The sequence below is a fragment of the Pseudonaja textilis genome, chromosome 7 (genome assembly GCF_049901715.1).
Source record: "Pseudonaja textilis isolate UNSWEBS1 chromosome 7, rPseTex1.2, whole genome shotgun sequence".
Classification (NCBI taxonomy): Eukaryota; Metazoa; Chordata; class Lepidosauria; order Squamata; family Elapidae; genus Pseudonaja; species Pseudonaja textilis.
The window spans coordinates 20,604,807-20,632,677 of record NC_141996.1 but is presented as its reverse complement, the minus strand read 5'-3'; the positions used below and the strand labels follow the sequence as shown (position 1 = coordinate 20,632,677).

Genomic DNA, 27,871 nt, shown 5'->3' with positions numbered 1-27,871 from the left:
GAAAGCAAGCAAAATGAATGGCTACTTTCACTGTTTTCCTTAGTGCGTGTACTAAGAAGAGGCACGTATATTTGCTCTACCACCAGTACACGCACTAAGGAAAACAGTGAATGTAGAGGTTGTTAATCTCAGACACCCTAAGTTGAGAAGAAGAGAGCCTTGAAGTCTTGTCACCGCCATTACTGGAGCCTGTTTTTCCCCTTTCCTGTCACCGTCACCACTAGCAAGGAGGAGACAGAGAAGTAGAAGCATTGGTGAGAATAGACAAGTGGTGAGATGTACTGTAGATGCTAATCCAGGCTGAGACAATAGCTTTGACGAGGAACTGTCTCCCTCATCCTGTGCAGATGGATCAAAAACTTAATTCAAGCAATAATGGAAGCTTCTTCTGCATCCAGTGAAGCTAATGCTGCAGGCCCATGTATATCCGTGTATATAAAGCTCATATATATATCAACTAGGACTTTTTTTAACATCTGAACTTTGGCGTCCTTTCATGAAACCAGGTTGTGCAGGATGAATTATTGTGGGTAATACTTTCTGAGGTTCCCTTTCTGGTGCAACTATTAAAATCTTAGCATGAACATTAAACAAAGAAACTGAATAACTCTTATTTTGACTAGAATTTTCACTGTCCTTCAAATGTTCAATAGTATAAGTATCATAGTATGGAACTTGTAATAATTTATTTTCCTAAGACGTCTGAAATATCTCTAGGAATATAGGAGCTACATTCTTCTAAATCTTTCATGTCATTATCTTGTTATTCTATCTAGTCTTGGATTCTTTTTCTGGATTTCATCATATCAGTAGTAACATGGAGTTTCTGTAGAGTTACAGATGTAGCCAGCTCTCCTGAATTTATGGTATATCTGAAAATACTGGGAGGTTTGTGAGCTTTTTAAAAGACTATCTGTTTGCCTGTTACACCTATATCTATAGAAGTGACATTTTCATACAATTTTAATTTCATTACAATTAGTGCATATTTTTTCCAAGAAATTTCTTGTTGGAACCACAACATTATTTTATGTTTTCAAAAACGTATGAGTTGAGAAGGCAGGTTTTTCTTCCTGTTGCCAATAAATTTGTTTCATTTTTAAAAGAAAAATTCTGTATCAGATGCGCATAGTTGGTTTAGATCTAACCATTTGGTAAATCTAAAAGCGTAAGATGCTTCCCAAATCAGGTAAGAAAAATTATTCTTTTAAAGTTTGTTTTATTTTTGATTCAACTATCTTCTACTGTGATCCATGCTTTTTTTCCTTCCATGAGATATAGAGTATAATTTTATCTTTTTTTAAAAAAGCTTTAGATCAGAGATGGTGTTCAACCACTACCAGTTCTCTACCACTGGAGAACTGGTAGTGGAAATTTTGAGTAGTTCAGAGAACCGGCAAATACCACATCTGACTGGCCCCTCCCCCATCTATTCTCTGCCTCCCGAGTCCCAGCTGATCTGCTGGGTCTTCTTTTGTTGTCCTGCACAGGAAAACAGTGCTGGAAAGCAGGTTAGTAGGGTGGGAGGGAAAGAGGATTTTGCAGTATCCTTCCCCTGGATAGCCATGCCCACCAAGCCATGCCCACCATGCCATGCCATGCCCACAGAACCGGTAGTAAAAAAATTTGAATCCTACCACTGCTTTAGATATATCCCAGGCTTTTTCCAAATTACATATATATGTTGATGATGTACTATAAATTCAAAATATATTAACACAGAATTATTAAAATTACAACTTTCTAGCAGCTGGAATATTTTTTCCAGAATCAGTGATCTTACAATAGATACATGGTCAGACATTAAAACTAGACCAATATATTATATTTTTCCATTAAATGACCTAATGATGATGGTATTAGACACTACTCCAATCTTGAACAAGTACCATGTGGCTGGATTAAAAGCTGTTATGATTAAAAAGTCTCCATATATCAGTAAATTAAATCTTGGAGTATATATAGAAGAACAGCACAACTTTGAAGACTAATTTTCTTTTTGGAAATGTTATTTTGATTTCAATAATAGATCCATAACCAAAGTCTCAGCAACTGTTATTTATATTGACCACTAGGAGACAATACAAAACCTATTTTTTCAAGCTATGTCTGGTGTATATAGCATATATCTTTTCTATGGGGTTCAAACCTTTACTGGGAAATGGATTAGTGCTCTTGCACTTGCTTTGTCCCAAAGATGCTTTTTCGAGAGGCAAATTTACTTTTTGGTTTTTCTTTGAAGACATTTTGCTTCTCATCCAAGAAGCTTCTTCGGCTTTGACTGGATGGTGCGGAATGGAAGGATTTATACTCCTTGCAGACAGCTGGTCATTTGCATTCTTTTAGCGAGTTGTTAAGATCTATCTGTGTCATCAGGGTCACCTGAGTGGTACAAATGTGTGGAGCCTTCTTGGACCCTTTGAAAGGACCGTGTTGAAGGTGCGAAGAATGAGAAGCGAAACATCTTCAAAGAAAAACCAGAAAGTCTATTTGCTTCTTGAAAAAACACTTTTGGGACAACCATGATCTGGATGACAGAGAATCTCCATAGACATTTACACTTGCTTTAACTTTACTATCTGGATCCTGGTGGCCTGTATATTGCAGGAAGGAATACAGAGTCAATATACAATCCAGTTTTCTTTTTTTAAACACCCCAAAAGATATATATGTTACATTATCATATATCTTCACTATATGAGGTTTCACAAGAGTTTCCTTCTATTCTTCTATTTTTAAACAGTGCATATCCTGTGTGGTAATTTTATTTAAACTGACCACCAAGAAGCAGAATGCCACCAGTTTCATTGTATTTGGAACTCATCATATGTACATAGCTACATATCTTCTCAGTAGTATTCTAACCCTTAGTACTTAAACTTTAGACCCCTGCATTTGATGACTATATACAATGCATTAGCTGTGTGTTTGTATGTGTAAATGTATGCATGTGTGCCTTTGAGTCATTACTGATCCCTGGTAGCTGCTTGGAAAAGTCCCTGCAACTTTTCTTCACAAGATTTTGGAAGTGGTTTGCTATAGCCTTCTTCAGTGGTGGAATTCAGCCAGTTTGCACCACTTTGGTTGTTAACTTCTGAGCAGTTTGGTGAACTGGTTGTTAGGAGAAATCATTAGGGCAAATAACTGGTTGTTAGATTATTTGAATCCCACCACTGGCCTCCTTCATAGGGCTGAGACAGAATGGTTGGTCCAGGATCACTCATCTGGCTTTGTTCCTAAGACAGGACTAGAACTCACAATCTTCTGGTTTCTGCGCTGATGCCTTAACCACTACACCAAACTGGCTGTGTCCAGCATTAGCTTTATGAACTATTGTCTAATCTACTCATAACTCCAAAAGATTAGCAAAACCATTATATGAATTTTTGCTTTATCTTTAATTGAACCATAAATATTTATCCACCCCCCCCAATTATGCCTATATTTATATTAAAATAATATGGTGACCTTCAGAATAAAAAAAAAATTGTTCAACTCTACAATCAGATGATATTGTCATTAAAATTATCACTCCACTGACAGATTTTGAATTTCTGTTTTGGTAATCTGCTCTATCTTTTTTTTCTTGCCTCAAAATATAACTGGAGCAGCAACCAGACTGGATCCCAGGTTTAAATTACAAATACCCATAGTTTCAAAGATTGAACATTCTGAAACAATAATGAAAGATATTGCTAAAGAAAATCTTGGTAAAAATTAACCTCTGAAAATCATTGAATAACAAACCAAAATGGAAGAAAGAAAAACATTCAGAATATATGCTATTAAACATTCCTTTCAAAATTGTTATCAAAACTAAATATTGATATTAAAATTCAGAAAAGAAAAAAAAATAAGATCAAGGAAGAAAAGTATGTGAATACTAGGGTTCCCTGGAGGGACATGTCTTAACCAAGACATTCTTTCTCCTCATTGAAGCTGCAAATGGGATGAAAAAGAAGAAGAGGTACTAATAAAAAAAAAAAGAAATTATGTGTAGCTGGAAGAATTGAGACCCACCAAACCAAAAGATCATTTCTGAGTTGACTGATGTAAAATACTGTGGGAAGCCACACACCCCAGAAGAATGAAACATTTTAGGAAATATTAAAAAGGCAGAATATTATATTTCCCCTAAAAGATAAATAGAAATTTTAAGGGTGACAGAAACTCAGCCCCAGCTCCCCCAGCAGATATTTGGTGCCCATTAAGAAAGACTGGCCCATCCTATCTACAAAAGACCTTCAGCTCCAGGGTGATGGGATTAAGACATGACCCTCCAGATAGGATTATCTAGAAGCAGAGTTCACTGCATTGCAAAATCTCCAAGGACATTGCATCAGCAAACTTCAACCAAACTTATATCAGACAAACTTGACTTCACATGGCCCCATGGGAGTCTGACAACAGCCAATAGAATACATGTTCTTGCACAGGGATGGAAAGCTCAAGTTCAAAGCCCAGGAGAAAGTATAAAAGCCGCCCACTCTCAACTCCATGTGGTCAGCTGTCCAGAACCATGTGCTTGATGGTTCTGCTTCACCATTAAGCCAACTTTCCAATCAGCCTCCATGTTTCCAGTGTCTTCCTCCCAACCTGGAACTGAACCAGATGGATATTTCTTCCAACAATACCTACACCTGCCCTCAATTGTTTAAAATAGTTGGCAGCCTTTCAGATTTATTAAATTTCCTCTCACCAGTTTCCAAGGCAAATATTCTGTGTTGCTATCCTTTACTCTTTTATTGATTTCTGGATAATACAGAAATAAAATATTTATCCCTTGTTGTCCGCCCATGAAATGAGCATGGTAGAATTGTCTGTGCTTCTGTACCACGCTGAACAGCAGATCCGGAAACCCGAGAAGCTTCCTTCCTTTATATTCCTGCAAGATGGCAGGTGCGCTAAGAAACAATTTATTTTCTCACTCCATCAGCTGCGGATATAAAGCTTGTGGGCTGCACATGAAGACAATTGATAAGCTGAAAATCTAATTAAACTGCTTCTTCTGCCACTTTTGGTAATTGAGGAAAATTAAAATGCCTGCTAGGCTTAAAAAGCAACCTCCTCCTCCTCCTCCTCTTCCTCTTCCTCATATTGTTCAGCCTGGCCACCCACTCACTCCTCCAGTGTGGCTTTCTATAAGGCTGCAGTGGACTTGGTCAATGAGACTCCCAATCTTCCTACTCACCGGGAGGAAATGAGAGCTAAAGAGAGAATTATATTTACCCTAGAAATGCTACCTGATGTCATTCTTTGAGCACAATTCAGAGATTCTTGTCATTTTAAATTCATTCATAGCTCTTTTTCCAGATCCCGGGGTTTTGTTGAAAATATCGAGAGGAAATATGGTGAGATAAAAAGGCAGTTCAAAATGCACCAGGCTAAGATTGAAGCCAATAAGAAATGTATTGCTGTTTTAACTGCTCAAGATGCAACAGTTACCAAAGAGCTGGTGTCCTACAGCGGAGGCTTGGACCATATCCAAGTTCAAGAAAGCAGGAGCGGAAATAATTTGCCTGGACTCTTTTATCAACAGCGTAAAGAGACTTTAATAGAAGCTATTAAAAATGTTTCTTGGACCTGTTTCAGATAGATTGTGCTGCATCTCTACAGGCAGCTCAAGCATGCTATCTGGGCACAGACCTTTACAATTTATTAATCCTGTGTCACTGAATTTCTCCAGGGAGCTGATTGAGATAAAATATTACCATCAGCCTCTATTGCCCCTCATGTGAACAAAATGTTTATACAATTATTGCTGGAGGCAGATTGATGAGAACAAAGAATGTTCCAATTTAATGGATTGGTGCCTCGGAAACAGCCCAGTCTGTCTTCAATTCGAACTGAGAAATCCAGTCATTGTCATTTAAGTAAAAGGTGAAGACAAGATGGTACCATTCTCCTTGGTTGCCAAAAGAGTAATCACTTGAAATATTTATAGGGTCTTATCTTTGCTACTGGGTGCTTAGTAATTCTTTGAATTGAGGCATGTAAATCCCTTGAGCATTAGAATCATATCTTCCCAAATTATTCTGAGTCTTTAGTGGAGAACTGATACTTTAAATCTTCTAGTTCTTTTGGCACTCTGGTGCTCTCAACTCATCTGATCTCATCTTTCCATGGGTCCCAGAATTTGGAAGTTCAGAATCCTTTTTATTTCTAAAAATAGAAATATGTGCTTATATGGAGAAGACCCACTGCTTTTTTTAATTTACACTACATTACAGATAGTGTTTTGACTCTTGGATGCAATGGCAATATAATTTATGTACATATTCTTCTACTACACTACTATCCATCTTTGTACTGCAATGTGCTTGACAAACATTTTGTAAAAGTGAAGAGCTGTGGTGGGACAGTGGTTAGAATGCAGTATTGCAGGCTAACTCACTGCTCACAGCCAGGAGTTCAATCCTCTCTGGCTCAAGGTTGATTTAGCCTTCCATCCTTCCCAGTTTAGTAAAATGAAGATCCAGATTGTTGGCAGCAATATGCTGATTCTGTAAAACCACTTAATGAGTGATGTAAAGCACTGTGAAGTGGAATATAAATCTAAGTGCTATGCTATTGTTATTCTGGGTTTCTTTCTTTTTGTTCTGATCCTTCTTAAAATATGCTGGTGATGAAAGTGTTCTTATCATCAGGGATATGTTTGTGCCCAACAGTTGAAGAATACTTGCAATGAGTTAAGTATTAATAACTTTGATAATTCCTTACTGTAATCATGAGTAACAAATGAATTTATTGCACAAGCCAGAAGATGGTGAGAGGGAAGAATAATATCTGAAGAAGAAATAGGCCAAAAATCTTTCTGATTACGTGGAAAATATGAACACTCTTTCTCCTACCCTTGGAATCACATGTAATACTTGATATATATTTTTTTCATGATATATTTTCCAGCAAGCAAAAAATAAATAAATAATTATCCCAGTTTAACTTTAGTTTCCATATTTCTTGTAATACTCTAGTGAACAACACCATAGTCAAGCTTAGGGCAAATTGAAAGGCTACTCATATGAGACAACTCACCAAGGGCACAATTTCACCTTGTTTAAAAAGGAAACTTGGGGAAAAATATTATTATAGCCTTGCAAGTATAAGGAAAGTCTGATACTAGTTACAAAGTAGAGAAAGTAAATTTCTGAAATGCTGGTTTAAGTCTCATAAAACTAAAGAGGTAACATCATCATCATCATCTGAACAATCAGATTACTACATGCTTGTAGGATGGGTGTGATGGGTCTTCTAAATTGCACCTCCATATAGATGGAGGAAAGAAAGCCTTAAAGCATTCTGCTATATTGAGAAATCTCCTGATATGACTTATCTAAACCAGGCGTGTCCAACCTTGGCAACTTTAAGATTTGTGGACTCCCAGAATTCCCTAGCCAGCCATGCTAGTTGAGGAGTTCTGGGGATTAAAGTCCACAAATTTTAAAGTTGCCAAGATTGGACATTTCTGATCTAAACCATTTGCCAGTCAGTTACTGGATATATTTGTTTATTTGTTTAGCATATGGCATACCATACATGGAAAATATGTGTGTATGTGTGTGTGTATGTGTGTACATGCACTAGTATTTTTTAAGTATTCAGTGAAACTTACCTGAGCATGGCTTTCCTGGGTCTTAATCACAATATTATTCTCTGAAGCAAAGACTATGTCTCTCTTCTTTTTACAAAAACGAACAATTACAGGTTAAGCAAGTGAAAACAGCCTCAAAAGAATACAAAGTTGTCAGCTACCAAAGCCAAGACCTAAAATGTTTTTACATAAATCTGATACAAAATAATTGCTGGCAAGGTCTTTCTGAAGTATCAAATCAAGAGGTCTGTTTGGGAAGGCTAAATGACTTTTGCATACATTCCCTTTCATACTTCACTCTCTAATTATTTTCTTAAGAATTCATTTTTCATCTTTGATGGATAGTAAGGGATAGATAACCTGAGATAATACTATTTCCTTTCTCAAATCGTAAAATGTGCTTGGGTCAAACATTTTTATCAGTGTATACATTCTTATGACAGATTAATGTAGATAATTTAGACTCCCAAATTTTGTAATCTTTGTGCTTTGTTTCTTATCATTATTTTTTACAACTTTCTGTCACTTTTTAGAGCTTTGCTATCTAAGAAACACAAAAATGAATAAATGACTTTTGACACAAATTCTTCACAGCTCAAAGTTCACAAGCATGGTATCACCATATGTAAGGCAAAGGAATATAAGATTTTTTTAAACTCAAAATTATTGTCAGTTCTTGTCTTTCTTTCACTCGTATTACCAATGTACCAGGATCAAAAATAGATACTGTATACATTTAATAATGTGTCAATGCATCGTGTATTCTGTGGGTATGGTATGGGTGTGTAAAGAAGCATTTTATTTTTCAAACCCTAAAAGTGTTTGATTGTGGGAGCAGCTTTCTTTAATCCCATACAAAATGTTATATATTGTATGCAATGCAGTTGTATAGGGTACAATTCAATGTAAATTTTCCATCTATATGTAATGCAATTCTATATGCAGTGCAATATATACAATAGCAATTTGTCTATTTGGAGAAATGGAAAGTGCTGGTGTTTTCCTTGTCTGGATTTGATAGCCTTGTTGAAAGTTGTGTTAAAAAGATTCAAATCCCTATTCTTCTCCTGGACTTTTTTTTTAGCCTTGCCTATTTTCTAGGGCAGGAGGAAATAATAAAAAAAAATCACTGCCATCTTTAAGTTCAGGATTTTAGCTATGCAGTGGTGACAGAAGCTTAAGAATATAGCACATGATGTTCACAATTTATTGTTTGTCATGCAACAGTCCAGTATCACTGCTATTAAGATTAGTAATATTAAGATAAGTGACAAAATTGCAATGTTGTATGCTTTTGTTCAGAATGCCAGTCATACACAGACCATTCTAGCTATCTATTGTCCTCCCAACCTAATTTTAATAGCAATAATGTAAAAACATCCAAGGGCTATTGGTCATGCTGAGCTTTCAGCATTTCCATCTTTTTATTATGAGGAAATTGTCTGGGTTATTTTTCTTACAGATTTCTCTATTTCTGCATTCCATAGGATTTCTTAGAGCTTGTTATCTCTTTTTCTTAAACATAAATGGAGCAGCCATTCTGACTACATTTGGATCCACATTTCAAAAATAACTGTATTTTACTACAAAGGGATGTGGATAATGAATTTCTAGAGTGCTTAAAAATCTAAGTAGATTATTTAGAAATCTGTCATGGATTTCTTTTACATAGAAAAGCCATGATCTTCCAAAATGGATTTAGCTAGCCCATTTTCTTCACTAGAAAAATTAATAAAAGTCACTGCATAAAAATCAGCTTATTTGTAGAACAGCTTTATTAAAAGTGGTATAGTAGATGGGCAGTTACATAAATACACCTAACAGAAATAATAGAATTAAAGTAAATGAGATATGGTTAAGTAAAATGAAATTAGGCAATTGCCAAGAAAATAAAACATTTTATGGTTATTTATACCTCATAAAGCTTTTGGGGAATAAATTGATATAAATTGCAGTATGTCCAAAATCTGTGAAATAACTGATGGTTTTTCAGGGCATTTAAAAAAAGAAATCTCTTTATAATTTGATGAATTTGTAAATCTGTAAGCCTCCTGGTGTTACTGAGAGTCAAGCAGCTTATATATTTATTATTATTAATTAGCAGTAAAATATTAATGGATATATTCAGGTGTTATTTTATACATGGAGATGATTCTCAGGAGATGACTTGCAGTTATGTAGCTTATTGTTCTGTTCTTTGAGTTACCCATTGGCATCTAACTCCAAATTAATGGATTTTGCCATGTGGGTAGTATTCTTATATCATTTTACCACTAGATCACATTGAAAATGAAAAATGAGGTTTCCTACAGTTTCTGAATTCTTGGTGGAAAAAGGATATGACTAACTTGGTAGGGAGGATAGAATATTCATAGTTTATATTCTGTTGCTACCAAATGGATGCTGCAGCATTTGGAAATTATTTGCTATCAGATTGCTCTTGCCTTTATCCATGTTGATTTATGCACCAGCAACTGCCTGACCTATAGCTTATGCATGCTACAGTAAAGATCATGTGCATCAGCTGCAGTTCAACAGATAGCCAAGATAAAACTGCCTTACAACTGTGTACTTATAAAGGAAAGCAAGTGATTTATATTATTAATGAGGCTCATTTAGTAAGAATGCTATAGGTTGTATTCTTGTCATACCTTGAAGAGTGCAGTCAACTATAGGACTTCTTTTTCTTTTCTTAAAGCTCGTGAAAAATGTATTTTGGATACATTTTTGAACAGGTGCTTCCTCTGTATAGTGAATAGCTTAAATGAGAAACTTGCTTTTTATTCAGAATTCTCAGCTGAAATCACAGGGCTGAGTGACATAGGCGTTTATGTATCTACTCATCTGTGCAGCTGTTGACAAGCAATTCCCACAGTTGGCTTGAAGTGGAGATGGAACAGATGTTGGGGATTATGATGAAGGCTTCAGAAAGGCTTTGGACCTATGTCCTTGTGGAAGTCATTAATTGTAAAGGTACAAAGTAGGGTACCTAGAGTTCTAGAGAACAGGTTGCACTGCAACTTCTATTAAATATTCCCACCCAGTGTTTTTCCTGGTAATGTTAATTAGAAGGGAAACATAAATAGTAAACCTATTAGATTTCTTCCTCCTCTTTTCTCCCAAACCAAGGCCTACAATTATTGTTTTGTGAGAGTCACAATTGTTCCTTACATCCTGAACCTTAGTGAAAGTTTGAGAGGTATTCAAGGATAGAATTCTTATTGATGTAGGGACAAACCCAGGCAACTGAATTAGATTGCTTTTAAGTCCAATTTACAATGGAATGTAATATATCTGGATGAGATTGGATATACATGCAGCAATTTGAAGAATGATTTAGTCAAAATAATCAAGATGTCAGGGAGTATTGTGATTGACTTCTCTGCTGCACAAGAAAAAACTATCTGGACATTCTTTAAAATGTACGTGGAACTTAAGATAATTATGCATTAGGAGAATAGTATAGAAAGAGAATCATAAATGTATTTTAGTAGAGCAAATAGAGCTGAATTAAGTTCCACTGTACATTGTTTCTATGTAAAAATATTTTCAGCTATCATGAATGGTGGATAACTAAAAATATTATACTGTATATTTATGATATTTTGCCAGACAAAACATGACTTTTGTTGATTATATATGTTCTGTTCTCTTATGTGCTGATATCATTGGCTCTTGGGAACAACTAGTTCCTGATCAGAGTTGTTCCAGGAATCTGATACTATAATATTTCCTACACAGTAACTCTGACTATGTCCGGAACATAATAATAAAAAAGTTTTGAGAACTAATATGTATGGATAAGATATATTTTTCTCAGAAATTAAATATTGAACATTTCAAAAATTGAGATCCATGTAGATACTGCTTGTATGTCAGTTCTCATTTTCTTTCTATCATAGTTTTAGACAAACAGTCCTATGAAGCCATTTGCCTTCAATAATCGTATAAATTTATCTTTGCTTAAAATCTGATAGTATCTTATGTATTTTTATTTTCAATTTTTTTTAAAAAAATTGGCTCGTACAAATGTTTGTGGTAAGGTGTCTTTTCAAGGTATGGGATCCTCTTTCCAGTCTCTTGTTGTGACATTTCCCATTGTAAAATATATGTGTTCAATGTTATAAGTAGAAGTAGTAGATTAGATAAGTAGATAAGATAGATTGGGGAGCTCATTTTTTAAAAATGACACATAAGTATGCATCTACATTTCTGGTATTTCTCCCCCCTTCTGATTAAATTTTTAATTAAGTTGTAAGGTATTATAACTTTATTTTTATGGCACAAAAAGATTTTTAGAACTTGTGATAGTAATTAGAGCAAAAATGAATAAGGATGAAAAGGGACAGAATATGTGAAAAGGAGATGTGACTCAATAATGGAGCACTTGCTCTCTATGCCAGAGATTTCAGCTTCAACCTATTGGTTTTCCAGTTAGGGATGGAACAAACCTCCACTGAAATCCTATCAGCAGAAAAAAGTTTAATGATTTATGGAGGCAAGTAGATTCCATCATGCTAATGTGCGGCATCCCATTAGAAACATATGTGTAGTAATGTGTAATTTAAGTCAACAATTTGCATTCGTATTCTTCTGTAAACAAGAAATACTGTGGGGAAATTGGCAACTCAGAATCTGACTGGCACTTGATCCCTGTTTCTCTGTCTTATAAATAGAGGTACAGGACTATACCCTCTATTTTCTGAGCAGAAAATAGGATATGGTTCACTTGCTACAAATAAGCAATAATTGGATCACACGGGTGAGAGCTGGTGGCATTCTAGTGAATTGGTAAAAGCCTTGATTTGTGTTTTCAAGGAGTAGCTGCAGTTCAGTAATGAACCCTCTCTTAACTGATAAAATGTTCCCAGTTCAATCCAAGCTATCTTCAGAACTCTTTAGATCTCAGCTTCTATGTCTCAATGTGCTGGCAGATGCAGTCGGGTATTTTCCAGTATTGGGCCAGTATTACTCAACCTTGACAAATTTAAGATTTGTGGACTTCAATTCCCAGAATTCCCCAGCCAACAGAGTTAAAGAGGCCATATATTGTAAAGTTGTTCAGGTCAAGAAACATTGGCTTGGACTCTTAATTCCACCATTCCTGCCTGTGGCTAATAGAAACTGGAGTTTCAAGTAGAATCTTTGTTAGAGGAGGCTCACAGTACTCCAAAATGTATAGGAAAAGGTTATCTATGTCAGGTGTAAAGAAAAGAACATAAGTACAACTACCACACAAATCTCTGAAAAGCAATCCATTACAGAGGCAAAGTGTAAAGATTGCTCTTGTGATATGGAAAGTATCTCTGCCTATATATGTCCATGTGTTCTCACCAAACATGCCAATAGGAATAGCACTTAGACTTCCATATTTCATAGTGCTTTGTAAACTCTCTCTGAGTGGTTTACAGAGTCAGTATATTGCCCCCAACAATCTGAACCCTTATTTTACTGACCTCGGAAGGATGGAAGGCTGAATTAGCCTGCAATACTGCATACTAACTACTGTGCTAACACAGCTGTTAAATTGGAGGGAGGAGTTTTATGGTATGGTTAATGTGTGTGTGTGTGTGTGTGTATCTTTGGTTATTCGGGTTTTCTCCCGCGTAAAATTGGAAGTATCTAGGCAACGTTTCGATGAAGTTTCATTCATCATCTTCAGGCTTGTGTCTTCAGCTCTGTGCTTCTCAGAATAAGCACAGGCTTGTGCCAAAGACACAGGCCTGAAGATGATGAATGAGATTTCATCAAAACATTGCCTAGATACTTCCAATTTTACGCTGGAGAAAACCCGAATAACCAAAGATCCACATACAAGTACCCGCAAGAACCTCAGAAAACACACACACACACACACACACACACACACACATATGATGTGTGTACACACACACACATGGTGGTATTCAACAGGTTCTGACCAGTTCTGGAGAACCGGTAGCGGAAATTTTGAATAGTTCGGAGAACCAGCAAATACCACCTCTGACTGGCCCTGCCCCCATCTATTCTCTGCCTCCCGAGTCCCAGCTGATCGGCTGGGTCTTCTTTTGTTGCCCTGCACAGGAGAACAGAGCTGGAAAGCAGGTTAGTGGGGTGGGGAGGGAATAGGATTTTGCAGTATCCTTCCCCTGGAGTGGGGAGGGAATGGAGAGTTTACAGTATCCTTCCCTGCCATGCCCACCAAGTCACGCCATACCCACAGAACCAGTAGTAAAAAAAACTGGATCCTACCACTGACACACATACATACAGTGTGTGTATATGTGTGTACATACATACATACATACATATATACATACATACATACATACAGTATAGATACAGTATACACACAGACAGAGAGATTTACACTAGGCTTTCTTCTGTAAATTATGAATATTTACTTATTTAATTTATGTTGAAATCTATAACACCAATTCTACATGTAAATATGGCATTTTTTCCACATTTGGCTTTGATAAGTCTGGAGAAGATTTTTTTATTTTTCTTGAAATATGTATTAATGTAAATATAATTCTCGAGTGGATTATAAAAATAGTATAAACATTAGTAGCATTATTTTAAAACAATGAAATGAATTCATTAAACAACAAGGAAAGAAAAGTATGTAACTCATCCTAGCCCTTCAATATTCTTTCTATGTATTTTATTGAGCAATAGGTAGTTTTCCTGATTAAAAACTAGAAGAATATGTGGTTTAATTACATGGCCAGATCCAAAATATCGAAACTGATTCTACTTTTAGAATGCATTTACTTCCTGTTTGTGTAGTGTGTTCCAGAGTTTCACTAAATGTCTTAACATATTTAATTGTGCTACCAAATTTGCCATATCTCTGCCATTCCACTAACAGCACAAAGAATTAAGCTCAGGAAACTGGTAAATATTTTGAAAATTACCTGGTTGTGATTCTTATGGACCAGCTACAGTTTTAAGGCTAAACATACATGAATTGTAAAATGATCCCCTTCCAGCAAAACATCCAAATAAAACTATCATATTCTAATATGAGTCTTTCCCAAATTGGTATTCTCTAGATGTATCAAACTACATTAATTTTACACTGAAAATAGTCCAGACATCTGGAAAACATTAGCCTGGAAAAAGCTGGTATAAGATACATCAGTCTCTCAGCAATCCAGAGATCTATTTAAAATCCTTACTGATTTATCCAACATATGTTCTTCTGTATCAGCTCTAGGCTCTATAACTGCCCATTTAGTTAGCAGAGTTAACATTGCACTATACTTGTGAGACCAGAAAAATGATCAGTTTGCTGGAGAAAGAACCTTAAGTGATTAAATATTTGCTATAACCAAGCATACCTCTGCCTTTCCTCCTAAAAGTCAAGCTTTTTAATATACAGAGCTATTCTGTCCTGGAATAATCCCAAGGAATATATTATCTTTAGAAGTGAACATTTATATTGATAAGATAATATGAGAAATGCTGATGTGCTATCAAGAGCCATCTTACCATTTGTAATTACCATAATACAACTTTATAATGTAAGGGCACACTTGGAATACTGCATCCAGTTTTGGTCACCACAATGTAAAAAAGATGTTGAGATTTAAGAAAGAGAGCAGAGAAGAAGAACAAAGATGATTAGGGACAGGGATGGTGTTCAAAATTTTTAACAACCGGTTCTGTGGGCATGGCTTAGTTGGTGGGCGTGGCTTGGTGGCCATGTTATGTGGCCAACTCAATATCACTCACATCGAGGCACACATCTCCTCTCCTGGCCTCTCATGACTGTGGGGATGCTGCAACAGTCATAAGTGTGAAAAATGGTCATAAGTCACTTTTTTCAGTGCCATTGTAACTTTGAATGGTCACTCTACACAAGCAAAGTACCAGCAAAGGAGTGGGGGGGGGGGAAACCCTGAGAAGTTCCTGAGACAAGAAGTCTAGTCCTGCCAAGAATGTAAAAAGGGTTAACAGAGAGGCAGCTTCTGTAAGCAACACCAGAATGTTTCTTTCCTGCCTTCCTTACGGGATTAGGCCAGTAATTTCTTCTAACAACAGGTTCTCTGAACTGCTTAGAATGTTAACAACTGGCTCTAACGAATAGGTGCGAACAGGTAGAATCCCACCCCGATTATGGAGCTGGAGGCTAAAACATATAAAGAATGGTTGCTGGAACTAGGTATGTCTAGTTTGATGAAAAGAAGGACTAGGGGTGACATGATAGTAGTGTTTTGATATCTCAGGGGCTGCCACAAAAAAGAGGGAGTTAAGCTATTCTCCAAAGCACTTGAGGGTAGGACAAGAAGCAATGGGTGGAAACTAATCAAGGAGAGAAGCAACTTAGAACTAAGAATAAATTTCCTGACAGTTAGCACAGTTAAGCAGTGGAACAACTTGTCTCCAGAAGTTGTGAATGCTTCAACACTGGAAGTTTTTAAAACAAGACTGGACAAGCATTTGTCTGAAATGGTTTGGGTTTCCTGCCTGAGCCAGGGGTTGGACTAGAAGACCTTCCATGGTCCCTTCCAACTCTGTTATTCTGTACTATTCTATTCTATTCAGGGGTGGGATGCAACAGTTTAACCACCAGTTCGTTGATTTACAATTTGCTTCCCTGCATGCTGTGCACACATGTAAATCTTCGTCAGCTTGCTTCCTGGACAGCTGAGCAGTGCTGCGTGTGGGGAAGCAGCATTTGAAAAAGCACTTTTTTCCTGCTTTTTCAACCGCAGCTGTGCCTCGCAAGGCAGCTGAGGTTGAAAAACCAGGAAATAAAGGTCAGGTAAGACCCCGGGCGGGCCAAAACAGCAGCAGACATAGAATTGGTTGTATGTTTGCTGCTCTTCAGAGCTACCAATTCTACAGAGCCGGACAGAACTGGTAGAATCCCACCCCTGATTCTATTCTATTCTATTCTATTCTATTCTATTCTATAACCTGTGCTGTCTTACTAAACATTATACACTGGGAATATCCATTGCAAAGAAATTTCCTTATTCAAAGTCCTATTGGCATTACCACTAAGACCTTCCTTTCTTCTGTAAAGCTCTCAGGAGAGCTATTCTTATCTAGAATGCATTTAGAAAATGGTCCTTTCGTGACTTTCAATATCAGAGGTTAGACAGTAGTGTTGCATTGCTGCAGGAAAATGTTGATGTTAGATTTGTCCCTCCAAAGACAAAGAAATTTGACTAAGGAACATCTTCAGAGTTCAGGATTTATACTATAGCTTTCTTAACAATGATCTCATCTTACTCTTTCATTTCTATCCACCAAAAAAAGTGTCATGTGTAATTAATGTTCTGTTGATCATTACATTTTACAGGCAGGAATGGTATTGAGATGTGGACACTTCTGGATCGGTTTATTGCTCGTGCCCACAGCGTGCCTTGTTAAAGATGTGGCATGGAGAGCGTAAGTTATTATTCACATTCTTTTGAAAAAGGTTATTTGCTTAAACTTACAATATTTCAGGTTAGTTCTACAGCTGCTAACCCTTAACCCCAGCCCTAAATCACTTAGATGGGTACAAAGTGTTAATCAGCGCTAATGGTTCTTTTTAGAGTCTCTGCAAATATGCAACTATTTATTTTCCTAGACAGCCTTACATTTCCTCATCTATGAAGGTACATATAACACTGTTTTTTAAATGAATTTAGAAGTCAAATTTCACATAGGATGGTATTGAATAATAATGAATATTTAATGCAAAATATTATGATTTTCCAAATGAAAATTCTTGTTTGTTTCTAGCTGTTCCCTCTCCTTTTGCTGTTGTCTCATCTTAAATAAATAGGATGTCTTTACGGTTCATGACTAAATGCAAGCACTATAATCTAAAATGCTCTTATCTTTGTATCTCACTGTGATATGAAGAATGAATGAGCTTCTTGATGGATTGGGTTCCTTACCAACTTCCATATTTTAAGTTTATTGAGTAAGTATGAAGCTAATTTTAGAGCCCTCTATATGAAAAAATAGGCCTCTGAAAAGGGAACAAAATTTTATTAGGAAGAAGACAACTTCTTGTGATCTTCTTCAATATCCCAGGTCTTGAAGACTCGTCTATTTTCAATAGTTATTATGGACTAAAAATATTTCTACAATATGCTCTGATGGAAACAAATGGATTCGTATTATGTAACCTTCAACAGGAGAAAGTCCAACTAATATCATTCTTCTATACTAGGAAAACAAAATATGCATTAGAAGATTGGTGTTCTTAACTATCTAAAAAGCAGAAGGTGGCTAAGAAATTTGTTCCATCTTCTTTTAACTTTTAAATGACTTCGTACCTATAGTAGGGTTTGCAAATTGGGAGTCTTTTTTTTACACTTATTGAATGGCCATGCAGTCATATACATTTTTCTGTCCATTGCAGAAAGTGCTGAAAAAAGGAAGAAGCTAAATGTCTATGGAAGTTCTCTATCATCCAGGTCCTGGTTGTCTCAAAGGTGCTTTTTTTCAAGAGGCAACTGGACTTGCTGGTTTTTCTTTGAAGATGTTTTGCTTCTCATTCAAGAATGGAAGGATTGAAGCCACAGACTCTAAAAAAATGCAAATGACCAGCTGTCTGCAAGGGGTGTAAAATAAATCCTTCCATTCCCCACCATCCAGTCAGAGCTCAAGAAAGTCCAGTTGCTTCTTGAAAAAGCACCTTTGGGACAAAAGAAGAAACTGATTGCAAAAGCTCATTCTGAGAGGATTTTTTAAAAATAGTTTAAAAACAAACAAACAAACTAGAAGAGATCTATTTGCAGTTTAATTTTTAAAGGTGCAGATCTCTCTGCCATCTCAATTATATCAAGTATATCTACGCCAGGGTGTGTGTGTGTGTGTGTTTCTAAAAAAAATGTTAGAAAAATATCTGGTCAAAATATCTGTCCTCAGAAGAAATACCACCTTTTCTCTCTCATCTTTGTTAAGATGATATTAAGCTTTTGAAAATATAAAGGAAAAAGATAATCATATTTCACTGGCAAAGTTTCACTGTCATATTTCACTGACCATGTAAAAGAATATGTATTGTATGGGTGAGACTGTATTGCATTGCTTTTCTACTGTAAAATCTTTCGATGACCTATGGTAGGGGTGTCAAACTGGTGGCCCGCGGGCCAGATGCGTCACACACAGGCCACACCCTCCCCAGCTCCACAAGGGGAAAAAATGTCATGATACATCACATGATTGCAACGTGATATGGCGAGTTTGACACCCGTGACCTACTCCATCAGGTACATCCATGATAGTATCAAAACCTGAAATAGGTTTTGCAGCCACTGCAAAAATACTATTATTTTTTGCTGTTGCCGTCAAAGTAAAAGGAAATCATTCAATAAAATGAGAGAAAATGAAGTGGAATATCAAGATCTCTCTCTCTTTCTCACTCCATCACCCTCTTTCTTGTACCACTATATCTGGGCTCCAAAATACTGAGAACAAGTAAATGAAAACAAGGAGGTACAGAGACTGTCTTGCTATCTTCCAGAGGATTTATAGATTTTTCACTGTAGATATGCTATCTGGGTACATGGTATGTGTCTGGGTATGCGTATGCGTATGTCTGTGGATGTGTGTGAGTATGATATGTGCCCATTATATGCTGAATTTAGTCAATTTGAACACATATCTCACTGATGTATCTGGTGGCATACTGTCATTCTAACTGGAGCAATTACTAAATTTGATTCTCAAAAGTATGCATTTGAGATTTCTAAAAATGTTCAATTGCCTGGATAATATGATATTCATTCAGCTTCCAAATTCCAGACTATCATATGTAACAGCAAGCTATATGTTATCTAAAGAGCCAAGAAGCAGAGCACATAGCTAATATCATACTGTGGTCTTATTTCAAATTGAATAATATGGCTGCGGAAACCAGGGCTTTTCAACAGTAAATCAATTGGAGAGAGGGGAGAAAAGAGAAATAGATGATCCTCTATTTTTTCTTCTTATATCAGTCCTATACACATCAACAACAAGATATCAATGTATTTCAGTCCAAATTCAAGATTGGAATCCCTAATCATTCTTTCGGATGACAAGCAGAGGAACTGGAGTAGGGAGTGCAGCCTTCCTCTCCTACTTAATCTATAAATTCAATCATTGTGTCTCTTTTGATCACGTCTGGATGAAGGCACTGTTTTGCAGTGGTTGTCCTCCTTCCTCTAGATACAGTCAGTGAGTTGGATTTTTAAACTCTACATTATGGCTCTATTTTCTCACTTCAACTTAGCAGTTACATAAAGCCCATGGAAGGGATTATCTGTCAGCATCGCATATAGTATCAATTATATGTGAATAGTATTTTGGTGTATATTTTGGTCCTAAGCCAAATGGATGCTGTTGGGGTACCATCCCAGAGACTGAATGGATTTCTCTGGAGGGGAACAGACTCAATCTTGGCAAGATGACTGGTTGTGATTTGAAAGCTGAGGCCAGTGATATTTCTTCTTTATTCTAGATGGTGCTGTGTTCTTTCAAATTAAACTATTTCACAACTTGTAGTTCATCCTGGGCTCATAGCTCTTAGTCAAGGAGCAGATGAGTTGTGGTTAGAAAGTTTTTGCACAACTCCTATACAGTATTTCAGTGGCATCAAATTTTGGGACCAAGAAGTGCTACTCATGCCTTAGGCCATGCCTCATTTGGCCTATGGAATTCTATGGGGGTCCACCCTTGAAGATCATCCAGAAAGTACAGTTGATCCACAACATAATGGCTCATGTAATTTAAGAGTAGTTCTCTGTTTCCCTAGAGAAAAATCAAAACTATAAGAGCTGCACTAGTTGCCAGTTGACTTCCGGGTGTAACTTAAGATTCTGGGTGTCATTTTTAAAGCAATACATAGATCAAGATTTCCATCTCCCAGCAGTCTCTATCTGTCAAAATACATGGTAGCAGAGATGGCATCCTTCAAGTTCCGTCTTTGAACTTTGAGCGTTATCTTCATGAGCATAATCTTCATGCATTCATCCAATAGGACATTTAAAATGAATGAAAAACTCAACTTTCTTTAAGTATGCTTCTAAGAATTATTAGATTTTAGAAATTACTTTTTGTGTGTTAGAGTAGACCACATAAAGGCTGGAACAGATTAGTATTTTATTTGTATGGATATTTCTTATATTTCTGTACACTTATGGCTCCAACGCTCAAGGCTAACTCAACCACATATGATATTCCTCTTTTTTGGCTGAAATTCAGTTGTGCTTAGCATCGTCTGAAAGATCCAGGACAATGCACAGCCCATTGGCAGCCTAGCCATTCCTGCTGTCTGACCTTGAACAGGAAACCTGACTCTCATGTAGTCAATGAAAGTTGATGTGTTAGTTTCTTTGTTTTGTGTCTTTCTCCTACAATGCAGGGCCAAGCATACTTACCGTAAAACTTTGCTGGAGCAGGTTCAAGAGTTGGAAGCTAAATCCAAAGAGCTGAGGAAATCTATGCTGCGTGATAGCAATGGAAAGAGGTGGGATCAATTCCATCTTAATTGGAAGCATGCCAGATCCATTTTTTTCCCTCCTTCTGCCTCTTCATTATTTTTGCCATGCATTGCAATGTAATGGTTACCGTCAGAAGAGCAATATTATTCATTTACATTTCCCCACCCCCAAAAAGCTTCCATCTTTCACTGCTGCATCCCTTATCTGTTGATAAATGAGGCCAAATGCAAGGCTCTGTATGTAGTTTTTTGCATGACAGCTTGCAATATTTTTGTTAGATGTACTGCCAATCTGAAGTTTTATTTCAACTTGCTTCTTTTTTTTAAAATGCTGGTTTGGCTCGTTATGTTGTGGTTCTGAACAAAAATATATATTAAGACCATATTAAAATTGGGGACAAAGAAGAGCAGATCTATCTACCACCCCACTTTAAATGAATCAGATTTATTGAAGAAAGCTAGAGACGTTGTTACTGGATAACTGAGAACTTTGCATGAGTATTTGATCTCTAATTTATGGATAGGAAAGTTCAAAATCTCCAGGATCTGAAAAGCTATTTTAATCTTATTCAGAGATTTGACAGCACAAATTGCTTTTCAGTCTTAGCTTGGTAGAAAACAGTTTAGAGACGAGAGTGGCTGTTACTGAAACAAAAGTCAAAAGTTTAATTGACTTTAGTTGACAGTCATCTAAGTTTTGAATTCAAAATAACCTCTGAATATATTAAAATAAATTTATTTATTTTGTCCCATCGACAGTTTGAAATATTACCCAAGAGAACATACGCTTTTCCAACATATTATTTAAACATGCCAGAGTCCTTTTGAGTAGTACGAGAACTATTTCCATATTTAAGACCATGATAGGGCCAGCTTACGCTATCTTTCAGCATGTACAAATTTCACTTTTAAACTATTAACAGAGTTCTCCTTTGGATGATAACTTAAGTGCTTCTGAATTGTCACTTGATCCTCTGGAAACTAGAGCTAATGCATCTGCTATGTGGGGATTTTTTTTTTATCTGATGTGAAAGACATTGAAGAGAGTTTTGTCCAGCCCACCCGCTTCCTACACCCTTTCTTTGAGCTTCAGAGGGTTTCAGTTAGCCCTTTTTATAAGGCAATTGTGCTTCAGCAAATGGGAAAGTGTCACAAGTTCAGAAAGGTTTTGTAACTCATACTTGTGTTCTTCAAACAATATGGCTCTGTGTGATGTGCAGAGGAACTTTTGCAATAATTAAGCATGATTTTAACAAACTCTCTCAAATACCAGTGCAAGTAGAAAGTGGTTTCAGAGACAAATTTCAGCCTTGCAAGGTTGCAAGGATCAGTCTTGGGCAAGGCTCATATATTTCTGGTAAATTAATTGCCACATTGTGGCAATTGTTGAAGCAGGTGGACAAATAAATCTATAATTCCATTTCTTTCAATAGTGCTCTCAAATCACAGGAGTTTTGCTAAAATAAATAAAAGATTCCAAGGTCTAGGTTGTTGATTTTTTTACTCAATTGTGTAATGTCACTGAATTGCTTAAATTTATGTCATTGTTAGAAGAGAGCCACTGTCCTAAAAAGCCAATATGAGTCTTCTGCCACCTTTTCAAACTAACAGGTTTTATTAAAAGTGGCAAGCTTTTGTGAAGTAGAGCTGATGTCATAAGATGTGTGGGGTGGATTTATGTATTTGCCTAGATCTGCCTTCCCCAACCTGATGATCTCTAGATATAAATTAGAATCGAGTTCCTATTTTTACATATAATCTACTTAACACATCAGAGACATCCCCTTCTCCACCAGTTGAAGAAAGCTGCCTAGGCAATCATTTCTAAATTAAAAGAATAGACTTCTTTCTCTTTTTTTGCTTCTTTGTGTTTCTGGACTCTTTGTACACGTTTTAATCTCTGCATTTAACCCATAAATATTAGGACATTGTCTGATTGATTTTTGCAATCACATTGATTATAGGTAGTTGCAGTTATGGTTTATAAGAATTTATTTTGTTCTTATTCTGTACTAAACATAGTCCATTATACTTCAAAAACAGAAGTCAGGATCTAAGGCAGCAGCTTTGTGTATTTGGTTCCAGTCTCTAATCCTTCTTCTGATGTGATGCAGATGACCTCTATTTTAAAAAAAAAGCTGACATCCTTCTGATTATCAGCTGTTTAAGAAAGGGAGTGAAGATTAATTTGAGTTCTCTTTGCTCCCTCTACTCCAAGTGTTTTCAGCTACTTAAAAACAGACCTGCATTTTTGGTTCCAGCTGTTCCATATGCTCTTTGAGGGATCATCATCTTAGTTTATCAAACACTCTGATTGTCAACACCTGGATGGTTGTGTGTGCATCTGGAAATGTGTTCAATGTTGTGTATAAACATATCTGTGGGTGCAATTGGCTTTCCTCTGTCTTGTTGACTTACTGTTTTGGCATTCGGTAAATTGCCCTGCGCCATGTTCTGCTCCATTCCAAAAGAATGTGCTTTCTTGGCCATTTGTTTTATTATGTTCCCTTTCCAATTTCTTCCGTCTGTATCCCTTTATTTTTTAATTGGCTCCCCTCATTTTCAGTAGGCTTGTAAGCAGACAATATAAGGAATCCCTGCCAGCCCTTTGGTCCATTCCTCTCCTCCCCCCTTCCCAAGGATTCCCCCACCTCTCTTCCTCCATTCTTCATTTATTTTTTTCCTCCTTAATTGCACCCAGGTTTCCTGGGTGGTCCATCTGCAAACTAGATAATGGTGGAGTATCTCAGCCTGCCTGAAGTTGATGTGTCATGCTTTTGATGAGGCCCCTTGAGTGCCTTCTGAGAACCGTTTCCTCCCCCCCCTCTCTCTCTCTCTCTCTCTCCCTCCCTCCCTCCCTCCCTCTCTCTCTCTTTCCTCCCTTGTTTGTGTCCTGGCTTTTTCACACCTGCTTGTCTTTCAGAATTCAGACATTTGGAAAAGGAGTGCACTGGGAATTTTCTAATAGTGCAATCTAAGGATAGATTGGGATACATTTATTGTTTAAATGTGAGGTTATTTCCATTCTTTCCACTCACCTGTTTGAGGCCCCTGCTGGTAATTACACTGTTTTGATTTAGCTTGAAATCATCCAAGAAGGTATATTTAATTATGGCCAAAAACTTAGGAAACTTTAAAATGTCAAAAGTGTAACATTATGTTGTTTATATGTATATAATAATGTTTGTGTAATTTTAGAAATAACAGCTGTAGTTTAGATAGAAATACAATAATGTAATATTTTACCATGATGGGAAAGACTAAAATTTGGCCAGTTTTTGGTCACCTACTCTGTTTGTCCTCCAGAGATTACTTGTTGGTGGACTGCTTCCAGGTCCTTGTCTCCATTGTGTGTATGTGTGTTTTTAATCTTTAATCTGACTTTAGATTTTACAGCCTTCAAATAAAGATTTGTCCATTAACAGCCCTTCAACTGTTCTCTGTAAAGTAAGACAAATTATGTGAAATTACAGTTGATTTACTTATAAAAAATTTGAGTTTTGGCATTTGTGGTTGGACATCTCCATCTCCTCCCAATTTCTTCAGTATAAATATCATTTCTACTGGGACTTATTCTTGCGAAATATTCCACTAAGAGATCTCTTCTCACACCCATGCTCCAAAATCTGGATTATAAACAGACTATCATCAGGGTCTGGTTTTCTAGTTCCATGCTTTTTCTTTTCTTAAAGTATAGTCTCCTTCATTTAAAAATATCAGAAAATAAGATATCCCATTCAAAGATCTATAGAAATAATTTGCAGTGCCACAATCCCAGCTAAATCAGTAGGCTCCTGACTTTCAGTGTGGAAAACTCTGTTACACAAGAGATGTCGTACCAAAGAGGAGTGCTACCAATGCCTGCTACTAGATATTTCTGGAAGTACTGAGAAGTGCTTGATTGATTTGATTGATTTTCTGATGTAGACTTAAATTGGCTGTTCTGGTGTCACCTGTTGGCTGTTCACCTGTTGGCTGGTCTGGTGTCACCAAATCACATTATCATGTTTTAAAGATGGATGTGTGTTGATAAGATTCAAGATCACAATATCTCACTCTGGTACAGTATAGAATTTTAAATACAAGATCAGTAATTATTGTATAAATCTATAAGGATGTAAATTTTATTTAAGCAACTCTACAGCCATGTTTCTTAGAAATGACCTGCTCAATAAAAAATTTTCATAGGAAAAATTGCTCATAATTTCCCATTATCATGAAATAACTCAAACCACAACTGAAGGTTTCTTGTAATCAGAGTCAGAGAGCACCCTTCCCCTAATCATGAGATTAGCTTCAACATTATTAGTCCTCCATGTTGGAAGAAATATCCTTCTGGGTTCAGTTCCAAGTGGGAAAAAAAGACACTGGAATCATGGGAGTTGCTTGGAAAGAAGGTGTAATGGTGGACAGGACCACATGGCTGGGTGAAGGAAAAAGGAAAGAGATGCTGAGAGTCCCTGGGTTTTATGTCCTCTGTTGGGATTTGAATTTGAGCTTGTATCCTGATTGGTTTTCAAACTCCCATGGGGCCATGCAGGGACAACTCTGTAGGCTGTCCCTAGTCCCAGGCTTGGTTGAGCCTTGCTGGATGATGATGTAATAAAAGAGCTTTGGGCAATTCCTATTATGGCTCTACCTGGAGTAGATCTTTGTTATGTAAAATACACTGGCCCAGGCCTTAATGGCCCATTAGCAAAGGTGGAGGAGGTTCTGTTTCTGCCTTTCTGAGTTTCTACTCCTCTTTTAGGGGAAATATTCTGCCTTTTTAATATATCCTAAAATATTTCATTTTTCTCGGAGAGGGTGGGTGCTAACTTCCTACATCCATAAACAAGTTGAGATGGAGTTTTTCTAAAGTTTTTTTAATTACTTGAGAAAATGGCAGTGTTTTATTGCTCTGATTAAGTTGTTGGTTTTAATGTATTATATTTATTATACGCTGCATGTTTTATTTCTATGTTTATAATTATGCTTTCTTTACACTGCCAAGAGTTGTGTGATTATGGTGGTCTAGAAAGCTAATAACTAAATAAATAATGCAGGAATGTAGATTTAAAAATAAAGATTGTAAAGTTATGCAGAGTTAAGGCAGCTGTGTAAGCATGCATTTTTTTAAAAAATAGCCTTAAAAAAACACCTTTGGATTTTCTTGCTTAGCAATTCCTCCTGCCCATTTCAACTTGAGATCAAAAGAGAAAGTGAGGGAAAAACAAGTTCTATGATTTTAAAATCACTCCCATTGATAGGAATTACAATATACATCACTGAGTAGCATGTGGAAACCATGGTCATCAAAGCAGCCATTGTGAGAATAGTATTTGAAAAAAGAGAAATAATGAGGGCAAAACAGCCTAGAGCAGGGATGTCAAACTCGCAGCCCGTGGGCCGAATGCATCACGTGCTGGCCCCTCCCCCATCCGGTTTAGTGAAGAGGAAACAAGTCCCAATATATCATGTGACAACACCATGACAACGCGAGTTTGATACCCTTGGCCTAGAGAGTTGGCTGGGAGATTCTTTTTGCTATGCAAATGAACCAGACAATACATTACTAGGATAACATATTCATATTGGCCCTGAAAATATCTCAGATGCTTCCTGTATGCTGCAGACTTCAAAGCAAAGTTGAAAAATCATATACTAGATGCAGAGTCCTCTTTTGTCATCTAATCTTGGTTTTCTTTCCAACTTTTGTATTGACCAGATGGCCACTTCTGCAGCTGCTAAACTGCCCAATGAGAGCCCTCTGGGAACATTTGCAAAAAAAAATAAAATGGTTCCTCTGCTTCTACAGATCTTGGTTAAGTCAGGAGCCCGTTTTATGAGCGATGACAGGCTGTGTTCGTGTGATACAGTTGCCCATTAAGTTCATTAAGCATAGGACTTTTCAAAGTAGCTGCCAACAATCTCAGGGTTTGAACAATCATATGAAGGGCTGTATTCTAACATCAGCAACTGCCTCAGAGGCAGTAATGGGGGAGAGGGTATGAAAACAAAGGAGAAATGGCTATGTCTCATTTTTCATTAACATTTGGCAAAAGGAGCTAATGACTACTGGAAGTGGAGAAGCTTGACCTGTTCCCTCCCCTTCACAAGTGATTTTCTATCTCAATAATCTGAATTATGATTGAATGGAGAGGCTATGTATATATGTACCTATGCAAACTGTGTACCCTTTTCTGGACCACTTTGGGTTCTTCAGGCTAAAATAATTACCTGTGATCTGTTGCAGATGTTTTAATGAAGCTAAGTAGATCTGAATTTGATAAATGTTGCATAGAAGAACATGAGAGAATTCCACGTACTTAAACTCCACGATGAAGGAAAAGTGGAATGTTTCAAACTGCAACTTGTAAAAAACGAATGGGGGAAAAGGCACCACAGTTGCCTGACGTTTCAGTTACTTTCTCTGGCTAAAACAACATTTAACTTACAACCAAAAGGTGCAGCTACTCCAGCTGCCACTTTGATTTTAATCAGGCATAACAAACCAGATCTTCCCTCATTCATGATTCAGAGCCTGATATCCTTTTAGTCTCTAGACTGAATCTGACTGACAAGAAACAAAGTTGTGTCTGGTTTCTCCCCTCCCCATTTTTCATTACGTCTAATTTGATACAAAGACATGTATGACCAGCCTTGGAAGCTATACTACTGATCTCTTTATTTTGACAGGATATGGGAATATCAGTACCTATCTATCAATACCTATCTACCTCCCACATAAGTGCTAACATACTTTGTGGCTTCTTAGTGATACAAACATCCTCACTACAATAGTCTTAGTTCAAGGATGACAGGAAACCTGGACTCTAACCATTACATTAAAATTTACATCCACATAAGAACACTTTTGTCAC

General features: G+C 36.8%; 1 protein-coding gene across 27 annotated transcripts in view; it reads left to right on the top strand.

Annotated features, from left to right (window-relative positions):
* The window catches only part of ATP8A2 (ATPase phospholipid transporting 8A2), a 346,608-nt gene that overhangs the window by 308,496 nt on the left and 10,241 nt on the right, over positions 1-27,871 (top strand). For 15 of the 27 annotated variants that reach the window (XM_087937192.1, XM_026708935.2, XM_087937187.1 and 12 more), the window contains one exon: positions 16,887-16,975. In XM_087937192.1, the coding sequence (XP_087793318.1) occupies positions 16,887-16,975 (89 nt within the window). Of the gene's footprint in view, positions 1-16,886; positions 16,976-20,930; positions 21,036-27,871 lie in introns of all 27 variants that reach the window. The other 12 variants (XM_026708941.2, XM_087937185.1, XM_087937181.1 and 9 more) reach the window with 1 other exon arrangement.